Here is a 17,958-nt window from a genome sequence, read left to right on the forward strand (position 1 = left end):
GAAGAAGAAGAGTTTGGATTTGATATCCCGCCTTTCACTCCCTTTAAGGAGTCTCAAATCGGCTAACATTCTCCTTTCCCTTCCTCCCCCACAACAAACACTCTGTGAGGTGAGTGGGGCTGAGAGACTTCACAGAAGCGTGACTGGCCCAAGGTCACCCAGCAGCTGCATGTGGAGGAGCGGAGACACGAACCCGGTTTCCCAGATTACGTGACTACCGCTCTTAACCACTACACCACACTGGCTCTCTCAACTGGCATATTGGCAATAACCACAATATGGGATGCTTATCTTATGATGTTCCACATATCACTGCTTTGAAGATTCTAACGTTCCTTGTATGTAGATATCGGAAATTTTGTTCTATCAGTTGAATTTGTTTTGTTCCATGTTTCTGTCGTACAAGAATATGAGTTTGCATGAAGCACAGTTGGGCGAAACAAGGTATTATCTCGGAATCCTTGTGGTGCCATACCTTCAGGTTTTCCATCTGATTCTCATGATATGTGCTGTTTGCATCATGTGTTCGTCTATGGAATTACACTTTGTGAGATATTACGTGTTGAATTGTGTTTGAAAGAGAAGTTACATAGTCAAAAACATCCTGTTATGTTGTGTGTGTTGTTACCATGTTAAAGTTGAAACAAAACTTGAAGGTGCCTGCTAAATCTTAGTACTGAGCCAATGACACTAAAGACTCAGTTTCTTGTTATCAAATGAGCCTCACCAACTCAGGGAACAACCAGTGATGCTTCTGCAGTTTATCTCAGTGATTGAGGTTGGTTATCAGGAGGTCGCTGAGATACACTGGACCTATGTTATTCAGGACTTTGTAGATTACTACAAAGACCCTGAAACTGGCTCAGAAGTAGATGGGTAAACAGTGCAGATGTTTTAACAATGGTGTCACCTGTTATTGGCCAGGTGGCCTCATCAGGAGTCTTGTTATGGCATCTGGACCAGCTGGAGCTTCCAAGCCAGGCCCAGGGGGTGCCCCACATAGAGTGCATTGCAGCTATCCTGTCTCAGGGTTACCAAAAGAAGGACTACAGTGGTCAGGCTATTCCTGTCCAAGAATGGCTGCAGCCGCTGAACCAGAGTTAGTCAAAGGCACTCCTAGCCTCTAGTGACAAAGATATATCCAGAAGTACAGATTTTGCTGGACTGCAAATCCAATCAGCATGGCCAGAGTTCAGCAATAAGGGAAGCTGTATTCCAGCAACATTGGAAGACCACAGGTTCTCCAATCCCTGTCCTACACTAAAGTACCTACCAGTCTGGATTGGGCCTCTCATGCTGGCAGTTTGTGTGTGTGTGTGTGTGTGTGCGTGCGTGCGTGCGTGTGGCCTTATAGGGCAAGGTTGCTGGTATCTCAAAGGGGTTTGAATCAGAGACTGAATCTCAGAAGCCTTGGATTTTTTTTTATCTCTGGCTCTAACCTGGAGCTGGATGTCAACCTGACCTTCCACGGACTGAAGACTTGGAGGAGCAGGGAGAGTCCTCCTTCACCAGGATTGCCTCAAGAGGATACTCTTGAGCAGACCTTGGGGTGGGTTCCAACAGAAGAGCCCCCCTCAGAGGATCACACCTCTGGATCATGTTTGGACTGGATTCATATCAGTTTTCAATGTTTGATGTTTCTTTGGCTTGGCTTAGCTTGGCTTGGCTTCTATGGCTTCTTCTACTGTTGCTTGGTAATATTGTGTGTGAGGCCTTAACCACAGTGGCCTCCACAGCTGGGCTGCCAACCCTGTGCCCCTCCATATGATGCTGGACTACAGCTTCCACCATCTCCTGCCCATTGGCCTTCCTAGCAGGGGCTGATGGGAGTTGAAGTCCAATCACTTCTGGAGGGTCAGGGAAGGAGAAAACTCAGGCATTCCAGATGTTACTGGACTGCAGCCCCAGACAGCATGGTCAATGGTTTGGGAGGATTGAAGTCGGAGCCCAGAACCATCTGGAGGACCACATGCTCCCCATCCCTACTGTAGGTGCAACTAGAAATGGGCTTGACTAGGGACATAAAAAGAGCTCTGTAGGATGAGACCTAAGGTCCATCTCATCCAGTATCCTGTTTCCAAGAGTGGCCAGCTACATGCTTCTGGCAGTCCTGCAAATAGGACGTGCATGCAATATCACTTCTGTATGGTTGCCTCCCAGTAGCAGGCTTCTGATATACTACCTCACCATGGAGGGTCTTTAGAGTCATCATGGCAAATAGCCATTGACATACAGTGGTGCCCCGCAAGACGAATGTCTCGCAAGACGGAAAACTCGCTAGACGAAAGAGTTTTCCGTTTTGGAGGTGCTTCGCAAAACGAATCTCCTATGGGCTTGCTTCGCAAGACAAAAATGTCTTGCGAGTTCTTGCGGGTTTTTTCCCCTCCCCCCCTTTTCTAAGCCGCTAAGCCGCTTATCAGCTGATCCGATAAGCTGATAAGCCGCTAAAAGCCTCTAAAAGCCGCTAATAGCGCTAATAGCGCTAATCCACTAATCCGTCAATGGGCTTGCTTTGCAAGACAAAAAAACCGCAAGACAAAGAGAATCACGGAACGGATTCTTTTCGTCTTGCGAGGCACCACTGTACTTCTCTTCCTTCATAAAGTTGTCAAACCTCCCCGTAGAGCAACTTGAGAGCAAAGATAAAAGCCACTTGAAAGCAACGGGCCACTGCTATATTTTGCAACAGCAAATTCCATAAACCTGTTTTGCATTGTGAAGAAGGAGTTCATTTGATTCACTTTGTTTTGTCTTGAAATTACTGCCAGTCATTTTCACTGGGGAAAGCTTATGGGGAGACACAGGAGAGAACTCTCTTTAGACGTCATGTAGGAGATGAGCAGGCTTATTGTTCTCTGTTGTTCTGGGGAGCAAGACTTTTGGATGAAAATTGTAGGGAAGTAGACCATGGCCAAAAAGTAGGGGAGAAATGTTTTAATGGGATGAACTGTTTGACAGGAAGTCTAACTCAGGAGGTGGTGGGCTCACATTTGCTTGCAGCATTTTAAGCAAGGGCTGCACAGTCAGCGATGCAGTAGTTGCACCCCGCATTGCAGATCCTGAATTGAATGGAAGGGCTGAACTTGAAGACGTCTCTTCCAATTCAGTAGTTCTATGATGCACTCTGAGTTGCAGTGCTATGACAGAGGCAGAAGTACTGTACATATATTTCTCTATTTTCTTCTCACCAAGTATACCCTTCATAGCCATCATCTACATAAACAAAAAATACTTCTGCATTTTATAAGAACATTAGATGTTTAAATCACCTGTTCAGGTTTCTCCACAATCATCATTACTGAATATGTGGACAAATAACATGAAAGCCTGTCGCTCTAAATAACTTTTGATATGGATGCAAGTTGCAGCAATAGTCTACTCATGGAGAACTTTGCAAAATCTATTTGTCTTTGTGGTATAAGAACTTATGGATTTGTGCTGTTGCAGAAGCAGTAACAAATATATTGTGGGTCCCTAGAGGAATGAAGGACTCAGAATGCTTCTGTGTCATCTGGTGAGATTTTATTTCTTACGCTTCACATTTAGATGCCCAACATTCACCATCCACACCAGCTAGGGAAGTATGAATATCTTGATTCTTCTTCTTCTTCTTCTTCTTCTTCTTCTTCTTCTTCTTCTTCTTCTTCTTCATCTCCTCCTCCTCCTCCTTTTCTTTTCTTTTCTTTTCTTTTCTTTTCTTTTCTTTTCTTTTCTTTTCTTTTCTCTCTTCTGCTACTGCACTCTTGGATTTTCAGTTATAGTCACTGTTATTACAACCAACTTTCAATACAAATAAATATATTTTTCCTAACAGATAGGAAGTGAGCCTACTTCATGGCTTAGTAATACAAATTTATAAAGTATTGCATCCTTCTCTCTCTCTCTCTCTCATACTTTTTTTAAATCAAATTTCAAGGAAAAAGAAACATTTCCACATATACTCCTCAATACATTTTTTAAATACTTTCCATCCTGTTTTCCAGGGTGATTTTATTTTCTTCCCCTTTGATGCACTCTGTCTTCTAGCTCTTATAACAATATCAAAGTAAGTTCTAATTCTTTCTGTTGCTCATGCCTCAAATCCTCCTCGTGAATTCATCATACTATAATATTTCTTTAAATAGTCCAAAAAAGGCTTCCATTCTTCCACAAAGCTGTCATCATTAGCTTCTCCTAATTCAGCTGTTAACTTTGCCATTTCTGCATAGTCCATTTTCTTATAAGTTCTATTTATCCATTCTTCTTTTGTAGGAGTTTCTTGTAGGAGCATATAGAACCCTTGCTGCTGTCATAGTGTACATAAACAATCATCTTTTTTGGGACTTGTGTTCTTCTAATCCCACCCAAAAGAAAGCTTCAGGGTTTTTTTGGGGGGGGGGGTATAATCACTTTAAACATCTTTTTAATCTCATTATATATCACCTTCCAAAATACCCTTTCTTTCCTACAATTCCACCACATATGAAAAAAGGATCCTTCAGCCTTTTTGCATTTCCAACAGTTAATAGAAACCTTCTTATATGTTTTAGCCCAATTACTAGTTGTTAAATACTATCTATATATCATTTTAATATAATTCTCTTCTATAGCATAACATAAATTTTTAATTTGTTTTTCACAACTTTCCCCACACATTTATTTCTATGTTATGTCCTAAATCCCTGGCCCATTGTATCATTACTGGTGTATTGCATCCTTCTATCTCATTTAGCTTTCTGGTGAGATTTTAATTTTAAAATTTCATAATACGATAAAATAAAGACTATCAAAAATACAAATAGAATAAATGGAATACGGAGTCTTCTCTTAGTATTTCATAGCCTTTGCCACCCACAGAGGACAGTAACTCCTCCCAGCTTACCTGGGATCTTTCCTTGTTTTCCCAGCCTCAACCAGGGAGACCATCATTTCCCTGTCTCTCACCTAGGGTCCTCCATCAGCCATCTACAATCCCTGGACCTTGATAAAGGCCCCATATATAGGACACCAAAGAAAGAAGAGAAACAAAGAAGAGAGACAGACAAAGAAAGAAAAGAACAATGAGAAGAGAGAGAGAGAGAGAAATACAATAGAAAAAGAAACATTACAAAAAGAAAACTTCAGATTTTTCATCTGCCGATTTCATAAAAGAAATAAAAAAGGATTATTTAAGATATTCCGTTCATGCTAGCGTCCGTCTTCTCCCTTTCTGCTAAACAATATTTCTTTTAAGTCAAGGTGTCTCAGGTTCATTTCTTTTCCCCATGAAAAGTCCAAGATGAGTTCCCGAATTGTTATTACTATTGGTAAATGTCAACCGTATTTTTTTTCCTTTTGATTTACCTCTTGTCTAATTTTAATTGTAGACTCAGTTTATCAGAAAGAGGTTTATAATAGGGGCAATAGCAGACAAAACACCATGCATGTCTTTGCTCTCTGTTTCACCATTTCCCCCATGTTAGCTATCCCCAGAGTTTGCCCCATTTCCACATCAATTTCTAGCTTGTTATTTTTGTTTTTTGTTAAAAAGAAGCCCGCCCAGAATAATACAGTGCATTTGTGTGTGAATGCACTTTTCACTCATGCACACTTTTTTGTGTGGTTTTTTTTTTGGGGGGGGGGGAAATAGAAGACACTGGAAAATTTGGAGGAGCAGTGGTAGATATAACTCATTCATAATGACCAGTACTCATAGTCAGCCTGATCTCACAAGTTCATTTTCCTTGTTGCACAGAAAGTCCCTAAGGAATGATGGATTTTTCGATGTTTTGAGTGGTTCTTGTTTTACCTGTAAGCTGCCTTGAATTCAGTCGAAGGAAGAGGCAGGATATATATTAACAACAACAACTCTTTCAAAGGCATCCAACATCTTGTGGGAGCAAACTCTATAGGTTAAGCTGGCATTTCACTGATCCTGTATGTCTGGTAAAGGAAGAAGTAACGTGTGATGAATCTGCAAGGCTGCCCACCCTCTCTTTCCATTTTAAGATGTTCATGGGCAGATGGAGGAGGCTGAGCATATCTGAAAGGCTACCTAAATTATGGCCCCTGGCACAAGAATCTGTGAGGGAAGCTGTTGGCTGATTGATTTCTAATGGCTTAGTGGTGTGTGGCTGTTCTGGCCTCCAGGTGGAGAGGCAATTTGGGTCTCTAAGCTTGTGTGAGTTGGGAGGGTTTACCTGTTGCTGGATGCTAACCACCTTTTCTTGTCTTTTTTCCTCCTTACCCCTTTTGCATTAGTGCTGAAAAGAGCCACAATCAAGAAGAGCAAAAATGACCTAATCCATGCTGAAGAAGGGGAGGACCACTTCACAGATGTTTGTTCTGTTGGTAAGTTTAAGATTTAATATACCAAGGTATTATTGTTATAGTTATTGTTATTATTGGATAGATTGTCTCATGAAACAACAAAGCCAGGTAACCTCCTGAGAATGTGGTGAAGCCTAAAGAGAACCCAAGGAAGTAGATCGAACCTGCAATCTTAATCTCATAAGTGAGCAGAGTTTGCTACTGAATTGACCACTGGCTTTCCACCTTGTTAATGGGAGATGGGTGTTGTGTAGGCTTCTTTTGAGTTCCATCATAAAATGTAACCATCTTAGAGCATGGATGTAGAATCTCCAGCCCATGGGTCAACCTTGGCCTGCCCAGGGATCAAATTTCCTCCAAACCACACACATTTGCCAATCAGATGACATTACTGTAAGGGTGCAATCCTAACTAAGCCATTAGCCTGGTAGTAGAGCATCTGATTCCATGCAGAAGGTTGCAAGTTCAATCTCTGGCAGTTCCAGACACGGCTAGGAGAGGCTATCTTTCTAAAAACCCTGGAAAGCCACTGCCAGTTAGTGTAGGGTTGCCATATTTTGAAGATAAAAATAAAACATATGCCTACGGATCTAGGGCATGCTGTGAGTTTAAACAATTCAGAGGCAATCTGGTGGGTTTCCTCCTTGCTCCGCTTGCACAAACGTCCCCTCCCAGCTCCTCACTCATTCCCCGCCCCATCGTGCTTTCTTCTTCCCCCTCTCCTTTTTCAGCTGTTCTCTCCCCTCTCCAACCCCTCCCTTGTGCTCTGGTGTGGAAGTGGAGGCTGCGAAGGTCTCCCTTTAAGAGGGAGCCGGCAATGACAAATTGTTGAAATTTACATCCCAACTTTACCAGTGCCTCCTGGCTGCTGCAAGAACCACGTCTCTCTCCCTCTCCAGCCTTTGTTTTCCACCATCCTGTCCAGTTTGCACCCTGATCTGCCCGATCTCCCACCCAGATCACCAACCCTGCAATCAATTAGCTGGTTGCTGCAGAGCCCACCATACTGCTGCTGGTGCTGCAGCTGCAGCTTGCAAGCTTGCAAGCTGCTGCCTCAGCCGCTGGAGCTTCCCTGGCAACTTCAGCACCTGCCTATGATAAAGCTGCACAGCTCTCTAAAGCAGCAGCAGTGCTGCTGCCAGGTGCCCGGTGCCCCCCTCTTCATCCAGAGCAGCCACCGCTGCCACCGTGCAGGGCCAGTGGCCTCATAGAGCACATGGAACAGACATAATCAGGCAGCAGCAACAACAAAAACAAAACTGGACATTTTGCATAATTTTAAGAATCCACCCAGACTGAAATTGTGAACTTTAAAAAGAAGAGAAATCTGGGGGAAACCAGACATATGGCAAGCCTACGTTAAAGTAAACAATACTGAGCAACATGGAGGCGTGGTCTGGCATGGAATAAGGCACCTGCCAATGTTTCTATGTCTGCTCAGAAATAAGTTGCATTTCATTCAATGGGATTTATTCCCAGGCAAGTGTGTTAAGACTGCAGCTGTAGTGGGATTTTTTTTAAAGGTGCCGCTGTGCATGCCATTTCTTTCACTCATGTTACCCACTTTTTAAAAAAGAGTCAGTTATCATAATGCTTTGAAAAAGTGATTGTGAGGTCCTTGCAGACAATTTTCAGGGAATTGCAGTGGTACCTCAGGTTACAGATGCTTCAGGTTACAGACGCTTCAGGTTACAGACTCCGCTAACCCAGAAATAGTACCTCGGGTTAAGAACTTTGCTTCAGGATGAGAACAGAAATCGGGCTCCGGCGGCGCGGTGGCAGCGGGAGGCCCCATTAGCTAGAGTGGTGCTTCAGGTTAAGAACAGTTTCAGGTTAAGAATGGACCTCCAGAACGAATTAAGTTCTTAACCCGAGGTACCACAGTACTGAGCAACTTGTCTGGTTAACAACCAGCAAAAGGCTTACACCCCTGCTGGTCAGCATATATTCATGGAAACTTGCAATTATATAAAAGTTTTCTATGAAGCCTTGTAACCAGCTCATTAAAATTATCAATGTAAAAATGCTATGGAAGTCATTTCAGTGCAGTGTTCCAGAGAAGCATGGCTGGGGACATTTCAGGTGCCTGAATGTAATAATAATAATAATAATAATAATAATAATAATAATAATAATAATAATAATAGTTTATTTCTATCCCACCCTCCCCAGCCGAAGCCGGGCTCAGGGCGGCTAACAACAATAAAACAGTACAACACAACACAACACAACACTCTAAAATCATTCATTATAAAATTAATTCAAATCAAACCAATGGCACCCAATATCCAGATAGTTGAGCAGGTTCCTGTGTATCTGGGTTGGGGTAGTGCAGCCTTGGTGGCCTGAAGAAAGGTCTCTCAGCTCTGCTCAAAGCTTTGTATCTTTCCATTGCTCACAGGTTCACCATTTGCCCGGGCCAGCCTGAAGAGCGGCAAGAATGAGAGTTCCTCCTACTTCCGTAGGAAAGAGAAGATGTTCCGGTTCTTCATCCGGCGCATGGTGAAAGCGCAGAGCTTCTACTGGATGGTTCTCTGTGTTGTGGCTCTCAACACCCTGTGCGTTGCCATTGTGCATTATGACCAGCCAGAGGGGCTCACTACTGCTCTGTGTAAGTAAAGCTCTGGGATTACTCTGGCCCTGAACCTTGACATCATCTCAGATTGGGGAGCTAACCCAGGGGAACTATGAACAGATAGCTTCTTGGATTTTTCAAAAAGAATATTCAGACTCACTGATACAATAATCATATGATGCCCTGCCATTTTCCCCATTGGACAGGGGTCAGCAATTTTTTTCAGCAGGGGGTCGGTCCACTGTCCCTCAGACCTTGTGGGGGGCCAGACTATATTTTTTTTGGGGGGGATGAACGATTTCCTATGCCCCACAAACAACCTAGAGATGCATTTTAAATAAAAGCACACATTATACTCATGTAAAAACATGCTGATTCCCGGACCGTCCGCGGGCCAGATTGAGAAGGCAATTGGGCTGGATCTGGCCCCTGGGCCTTAGGTTGCCTACCCATACCACTGGATATGTATATGTGTGTGTGTGTTTGTACACACACACACACACACACACACACACACACACACACACACATTGGTACCTCGGGTTACAGGTTACAGACTCCGCTAACCCAGAAATAGTGCTTCAGGTTAAGAACTTTGCTTCAGGATGAGAACAGAAATCGTGCGATGGCGGCGCGGCAGCAGCAGGAGTTCCCGTTAGCTAAAGTGGTGCTTCAGGTTAAGAACAGTTTCAGGTTAAGAACAGACCTCCGGTACGAATTAAGTACGTAACCCGAGGTACCACTGTATATATAGGAGCTAACCAGATGCCTGCAGGAAACCCAAAAGCACAAGAGCACTCTACCCCATTGCAGATTCCAGCAACTGGCATTCAGAAGCATTATTACCTACAAATATAGAGTTTACAGAAGGGCAGGGAAAAGATGAGGGCAGGAACCAAGTGCTCAGTGAGTGTCCCCAAATACCAACCTATACATGTGGGGCAAATTGAAGTAACATCTATATGGTGCCAGAGGCATTGAAGTCAAAGCAAGGCACATGTGTGAAGCAAAGCAAACAAACAAAAAAACAAAGCAAAAACAAACAAAAAACTTACCTCTTTTGTAAGGTTCAAACTAGAGAAGAGACTCTCTTGGTTTGTGAGCTTTCTGTTCTTTTTCAGAATCAAACATCAGAAGCAATAAGACAGTTTGATATTATATGCTTCCTATTTCATTTGGGGCTAAGTGGGGTGTGGGTGTGGGTGCCACCATCCTTTTATAACCAGACCCACCCACAAAAGAAGGGGAACCATTAGTTTGCTTGTAGAGAAATGCTTTCAGTCTAGCTTTTTAAAAAAATATATAATAATAACTTTTATGTGCTGATATTCATCTCCCAGCTGGTGCCAGAAAGAATGTTCTTGTTAATTACAAATTGAGTGAAAAATTAGACGGGCTGACATACGGGGCGGGAGGGGGGGGGAAAGGGCCATTTTTATTGCAAAGCGGATAAAAGAAAAAAAGGAATTCAGCAGCTAGATGTGGCTGAAAGTAGATATTGCTAAAGGAGAAGAGCTAATGTGGGAAGCTTGTCGGTTCTTTGTTCAGTATAGCGAGGAGGAAGCTAATATGGGCATTTTAGCTCATAACTCATCAATAGAGCATCTGTTCTTCATGCAGAAGGTCCCAGGATCAATCCCTGGCACCTCCAGGTAGCAGTGGAAGATAACCCTCCGATAATCCTTGGAGAGTCACTTGCAATCACTGTAGACAGGAACCAATGGTTTAACTTGGCATCTTTCTATGTCCCTGTGAAGTGCATTTGTTGAAGAGGGGCCCAAAGAATAGCAACAGCCAAAAAACAGACTTCCCAACTACAGTCGAAGGTTTTGGCTCTTGAACTCCGCAAACCTGGTAGTGAGTCTTCCAGTTTGTGAATATTCTTTGGAACCCAAATATCCGCCGCAGGTTCTGCACATTCCGGTTGGCTGCAGGAGCTTCCTGCAGCCAATCGGAAGCTGTGCCGAACTTTTTGGAAGTCGAACAGACTTCCGGAACGGATTCTGTTCGACTTCTGAGGTATGACTGTACAAGTTTAGAAGGAACATCTGGGGGGTGTCTGTCCATCAACAGGTTAGCCCTGTTGGTGTTCCTCAGCAGCAAGAACAGCTGAAAGATGGTTTGCCCACCAATTGGCTTGGTAGAGAAATTTGAATTCAGTTTATGTGGGCAAACTTACCTAATCCACACTTTCTGAAACAATATGCGAACTGAAATTTGCTTTGCTTCAGATTATACCCATGCAGTTTTCAAACCCAGTAATTGGGGTAAAGTGTATATGAAAATGCATATATTAGTAAAAATAAATGAATACTTGTTTTATTAGGGGAAATTGCATTGCAAAAATGTGTATATTAGGCAAAGTTCCATACCGCTGAATGCATTAGGAGAAATTTGCACTAAAATGCTTATGAATTTCCATGAGGACCTACAAAATCATTCCCACCCCCCAAGAACAGATGTGGAAATGTGGTGAGCTGAATTTAAGACTGGGATACTTAGAGAAACCTAAATTGACAGAGTCGCCCATCCTTATCTACAGTACCAGTCACCTGCTCTCCAGGTGGATTCTATAACATACCTTACTTTTCCTTGTATGACAAGTTTTTGTTTTTTGTTTTACTTTAATGTTGAGAAACGAGGGTTGTCTTATACACGGATAGTGCATAGTGGGGACGGGTGATTGGCTGGAGCAGCGAGCAATCGTTTGTCAGCGGTGATATGGTGGATGATTGGTGGCTGCAGCAAGGGCTGCTTTGGATTGGCTGCTGTTGTGGTAATTGGGTGGGTGATTGGTTGCTGTGGCAAGGGCTGCTGTGGATATGCTGTCGCTGCAGCAAATGGGCATGCAATTGCTGGCTGCTGTTGGCGAGCGGGCAGATGCTTGTTGTCTTCAGCGACGTGAGTGATTGTCAGCGTTTTATAGTTGGGTTAGTGATTTTTGGCATCCCCCCTGCAAAAAGCTCCACAACTCTGGGCAATCCCCCCCAAAAAAGCTCATCAACCCCAAAACTAGGGGTCATCTTATACACGGGGGTGTGTGTGTGTGTGTGTGTGTTATACATGGAAAAATACGGTAAATGGAAAGGATTTAAAGTTTTAGCACAGTTTGGTTGAAAAGCTTCCTGATTTGGTTAGATAAGTTCAGGATTGACACGGCTGATATGACTTCCTTGCCCCCAAAGCCCATGAGGATCCTTTAGCTGTGTTTTGCAGAGCCTTCAAAACCAGTCTTTGGGGATCTCTTACACAGATTGAACTTTAGGTAGTTGTTGGAATCCACAAGAGAGGGAGAGTGTTCTTCTGCTCTGTTTCTCTTTGTGGGTTTCATACAAGCATCTAATCGGCCACTGTGAGAACAGGATGTTGGAATAGATGGGCCATTGGCCTGATCTACTAGAGCTCTTCTTATTTTTATGTTCAGTTGGGCCCAAAGCTGAGGGACACCCTTTCATTTGTGCTATTTGCCCTGCTCTTTAGTGAAATATTTTCATTTTCTAAACACGAACCCTTTGACAGGAGAATCAAAATTCATTAAAATAGGTCTCAGCTCTGTTTATCTAACCTCCAAGTACTTCTGTGGGTTCTTTCTTTCTTTGATATTGATATATTTGAACAAAACCAAAAGGTTTATCCAGGTCTCTCTAATGTCTACAGGATGGAGAAAATTAGTGGGAGTGAGGATGGTTCTTAATTACCTAGGTTCTAAGAGCCTCTATTGGAAGTGCCCTTTCTTTGTTTAAACACATGGCTTATAACTGGCAGTTTCATTTACACACCTATATGGACTTCCTTTTATTAATATATATGCTTAAATCAGGTTTGATGGAATATTATATTATATTATATTATATTATATTATATTATATTATATTATATTATATTATATTATATTATATTTAATAATACTAATACTAATACTAATACTAATAATAATGTTTAATCCCCTTCTACACATTTGTTTCAGGGTGATGTAGAAAATATAATAGAGAAACCCAGCTAAAAACAGTTACAAAACTGTTTTTGTAGGCAAATAACAGGGGGCAAATAACAGCAGATTTGTTTATTTTTTAATAGCAAAGAGTAGACATCCATGGCAAAAATGTATACAACCAGCTGGGGGAGATTGGTAGGGGGAAATGTCTTCAATTGTTTCTGGAAAGTACAGATAGTGAGTACCTTTCATATCTTGACAGGAATGATGTTTCACAGCATTGCTTATTGTTAATGTCAACTGGCAATGGTTGTTGTTATTTAATTATTCTTAGTATTTTTATTATTTTTGTTCTTTGTTTCTGTTTGCAAATAAAAAGAATGGTGAGGGTAGGGAGTGGGAAGAAATGGCTCTTCAGAGACTTAGCAGTGAATGTAAAAATAAAAAATAAAAATGTGCTAGCTTTGACAGTGCTAAAGACATGTGTTTTCCCAGGACAATTTTTGCTTAGGCACAGCTTCAGAGTGATGTGAGCAGATTTGCCATAGTTTGATTCAGACTATGGCAAATTCAACCCATAGTCTGCTTCAGCAGAATATTCTTATCTTCTAATGGATTAAATCTGATAAAATATTAGGAGCCAAGAAGGGGAGAACATTTTTGCACAAGTAGCTTTAGCATCAGTGGCCCATAATGCTTCTCACTGGCAGCACATGGGAAGAGCAGGGGTGCCTCCTAATTAGACAGATTTCTAGAAAGTGATTGTAATTGGACTTTGGACAAGATGTGTGAACTTCATCCAGGAAGGGAGCAGAGTTTGCTCTGGGAGGATTGGTAACACCGTAAGCGTGATTTGGGCACCTCTAATTCAATCATGTCTCTCCCTCTAGGGAGAATTTAATTACGTTACAAATCAACTTCAATGCTGCTGAGAGCCTGTGGGTCTGCAGCGATTCCTCAGAACTCCCCGTCTCTGCCTCCTTTCTACTTTCTGCTTGTTGAAATGCTCTGATTAACTTTCTCAGCTTGACATTTCCAACGGTTTCCAAGCATTTTGAAAAAGGAACTGAAAAGGTGCTTAGCAAAAAAAGGGGGAAAGGGAGAAAGGAAAAAATATGGGATGTGTCTCGTTTCATCTCTGTATAGCCAGCATGCTATAGACTCCGCTGAAGAGAATCTGGTTTGCACATGTTTGGATTGTGTGGATTTCCACAATAGCAGAACACTGACTCCACTGGTGTTTATAAGCATGCTTTATTGAAGAAGAGACTTGAGTGTCTTGCTTATGAAGGAAGGCTAACAATTTTCAGAAAGAGTATTTAACAATCACCTACCCCACATATGCCCACCTGGCTGCTTCAGTCTATGGAACTGGTACTTTTACAGATGCCACATAATACCCATTCTACATTGATAAGAAAGTGACACTTTAGTGTGGCATCACCTACACTTCGGAACTCCTTGCCTAATGACATTAGGCAGGAGCCTTCAATGTACTCTTTTACGCACCTGCCGAAACCCTTTTACCTTTAGGCATGTCTACCCAACTACACTGAATGCTGATGTGTGTTTTAATCTGTTTTTATCTCATCATTGGTTTTAATTATTTTTAGAACTACAGTGGTACCTCAGGTTACAGACGCTTCAGGTTACAGATGCTTCAGGTTACAGACTCCGCTAACCCAGAATAGTACCTCAGGTTAAGAACTTTGCTTAAGGATGAGAACAGAAATCGTGTGGCGGCAGCAGTGGCAGGCCCCATTAGCTATAGTGGTACTTCAGGTTAAGAACAGTTTCAGGTTAAGAACAGACCTCCAGAACGAATTAAGTTCTTAAACCAAGGTACCACTGTATTTAAATAGTTTTCCACTGTTGTTGTTTTTTTTTTACTGATAATCTCATTGTTTATTCTTTGTGCAAACCACATTGAGGTATATAAATTTTGTGAAATGAAGATTGGGATGAATAATGTGGCATACCCAGTGTCGTCCAGGGAAATCAATTAGCTGGAGATTCTGGACAGATGAAGGAAAGGTGTCCTTCACACAAACCATGGTGAATAGTGTGGCCCTAATGATGGCATTGGACTCCAGCTCCCATCAACCCTAGCCAACATGGCCCAAGGTCAGGCATGATGGAAGCTGTAGTCCAGCAACCACTGGAGGACCATGGGTTGCCCCCTAGAAACCTTATGACTAGAACCCATCCCATTCAGCTGTGCACTTTATGCAGAGCCTACATTAATGCAATTAGTTTCTTGATGATTTTGTGTTTGCCTTTGATGTCTCAGCCCGGTTCCCTGTGGATATCAGTATGCAGAGCACAGGGAAGCTTCAGAAACAAGCATGCTTATTTATGTCTGCTGAATATTTTAGGTGTCATTTCAAGAAGTGGGTCAGCCAAAAACTGGATGCTGATGGATCTCCTTCTCTGCACAAGTGTTCACAGTTTTTGTGGGACAGGAAAGACCTGTAGTACCATCTCTTGTGCCTGATCCTAATGACCTTAGACTATGTGACAGCATGAAAATAGAATTAGTCTGTCGCTGATTGACACACACACACACACACACACACACACGATGCTAATTACCTAATTCAAATATATTGGGTAGGAAAGTAACCAGCATGGCCTTTGCCAGGAGCACAGGTTTCTAAATTAAGTTAAACTGTTTATCACAAACTCTCTCCTCTGCCTTCTGCCATGCACTCCCTTCTTCTCATCCCATGGTTTTATGAAATGCTTCTGTTTAAGGTAGCTTAAATTAAATCTAGAGTAAGACCAGCAACCAAGAATTGCATTTTTCAATCAAATGGGCCAGGGCCATGTCAAAACAAATCCTCATCCTGACCCGTCAACTGAAGGAGAGGGTAGAAATAGGAGCCATTGGCAGGAGTAATGGATGGATGATCACTGGAACCAATCTTTGCTCCCTTGATTTAAAATAATTTGCTTCGTAAAGGTTGGCCAATGCCAGGGCTCGTAACAAATAGTGGTGCCCGGGATGCAGGTTGATCATGCAAACCAAAATTTCCCTAGAAAATTTTGAGATTTTTCTCTTTCCGAATGTCTACGTTCTGCTTCCACTGATGGAGGCTGCATGTCCCTGAAGTACAAGTGCAGAGTAAGCTGTTACACTCAGGTCCTACTTGTGGGTTTCCCATTAGCATCTGGTTGGCCACTGTGAGAACAGGATGGTGGACCACTTGCCTGATCCAGCAGGTTGTTCTTATGTTCTCAGTCCCCTGGAGAAAGAATACCAATCTGCAGAATTTTAAGGGCTTAAGAAGAGTCCTACTTGATCTAGTCATCTAGTCTAGCATACAATTCTTTCCAGAGAGCCAGCGTGGTGTAGTGATTAAGAGCGGTAGACTCGTAATCTGGTGAACCGGGTTCAATTCCCTGCTCCTCCACATGCAGCTGCTGGGTGACCTTGGGCTAGTCACACCTCTGAAGTCTCTCAGCCCCACTCACCTCACAGAGTGTTTGTTGTGGGGGAGGAAGGGAAAGGAGAATGTTAGCTGCTTTGAGACTCCTTAGGGTAGTGATAAAGGGGGATATCAAATCCAAACTCCTCTTCCATGACCAACCATGGCAAGTCTGAAAACAGTATGTGAATGCCACAGGCTCCCCCCCCCCCATCTGGTGCTCCTCAAATGTTATTGGACCTCACCTCCCACCAGTCCCAGCCAGCATGGCCAATGGTCAGGGATGTTGCAGGCTGGGGAAGGGAAGGGAATATTCAGATAATACAGTATGTCTCTGATTGTTCTCCAGTGTATCTGTGAAGGAACTGGACCTTACTTGTATGGACTGTTGTGTTTTAGGTGGGATTCATGTTAGCAGCTCTTTATTCATTGGACATTGTAGGGCTGACTAGCTTCCAAATATCAAGGCATTGAAATGACCAGTGTGGATGGGAGGAAAGTCACATCCCAGCCTGGGGTTTCATGTCTTCCTATAGTCTACTGCGAGGAGCTTGTGGTTGACAAGGAGAGTCTATATCTTGGGATAGCCAACTAGAGAGGCCTGAAATTCAAGGTGGAATGCAGCATGACACATAATATTGGTGTGCCTGGAAGAGGCAAAAAAGGAGGAAAGGCTGATGCTTGAGAGTAAGAGCCTTCTGAAAACCTGATGAGTTTAGGGGTAGGTTAGTCCAGAGAAAGAGGCTGACATTTTAAACTGCTCCCCCCTTTTGCTCCAAAGGGAATATTCTGGGTTCCAATGACATTTGCGTTGTGTATCTTTTCCTTAATCTTCACATCTGTCCCCCCACCCTAAGTAAAATCTTCACTGGTGTGTTCTCACTTTAACACTATCACACCTGGAGGCCAGTAACCTACCCTAATTGTGGTGGCTTCAGAGGGAACCCAGGGGAACTTGGAGGCTGATTGATAAGGCCAGCTTTGTAGAAACTATTGCCCTCTAGTCTGGTGGCTGCTGTCCTTTAGAGGGGGAGACTGAGCAGAGGGGTACACTCTGTGTTAGCCAGGAACACCCTCCCCTCAGTTGGCATGGAACTCAGTGCAGCTTGCATATGGTTGTAGAGCCACACAGCAATGCTAAACACTGAATAGATTCTAATCTTTGACCAGAAACAGCAACATCCTTTTCTAATGGACAGTAATTTGAACATCCCCAATAATTTGGATGGCTGGTGGACATTTCTGGTCAGCTCTCCATCTATTCTCAGTCCATCCCCATTGTAAGTTGGATAAGGGTTCTTGGAGACTCAGCACATCCAGACTTGGGAGCTCTTAAAAATACTTCACCATTATGTACTAATTATCTGCTTTCCCATGCAGCAGAAAGTTATTTTCTGCTAGCAGGATCTGCTCCACATCTAGGAGAGGTATCATCCTAATATCAGGAAATAATTTTGTGGATATTTATCATTGATTTGACCTTCTGCTGTTTCTTCCAGATTTTGCAGAATTTGTCTTCCTCGGCCTGTTCCTTACAGAGATGTCTCTGAAGATGTATGGCCTGGGGCCAAGGAACTATTTCCATTCCTCATTCAACTGCTTTGACTTTGGGGTAAGAAGTCTTGGGTCAGAATAGATGGGTTGAAGTCAACCCTTTGCAGTCCTGATATTCTGCATACTCTGCTCCCTGGGTCACTTCTGATTCTCAGCATAGGAAGTTGTGTTATACTGAG

At 42.8% G+C, this 17,958-nt stretch overlaps 1 protein-coding gene across 11 annotated transcripts in view; it reads left to right on the top strand.

The window, feature by feature from the left end:
- The window catches only part of CACNA1B (calcium voltage-gated channel subunit alpha1 B), a 325,506-nt gene that overhangs the window by 174,178 nt on the left and 133,370 nt on the right, over positions 1-17,958 (top strand). For all 11 annotated transcript variants that reach the window (XM_083485649.1, XM_083485651.1, XM_083485652.1 and 8 more), the window contains 3 exons: positions 6,220-6,309; positions 8,690-8,899; positions 17,725-17,837. In XM_083485649.1, the coding sequence (XP_083341775.1) occupies positions 6,220-6,309; positions 8,690-8,899; positions 17,725-17,837 (413 nt within the window). The remainder of the gene's footprint in view (positions 1-6,219; positions 6,310-8,689; positions 8,900-17,724; positions 17,838-17,958) is intronic.

The sequence above is a fragment of the Podarcis liolepis genome, assembly GCF_965112155.1.
Source record: "Podarcis liolepis genome assembly, chromosome: Z".
NCBI lineage: Eukaryota > Metazoa > Chordata > Lepidosauria > Squamata > Lacertidae > Podarcis > Podarcis liolepis.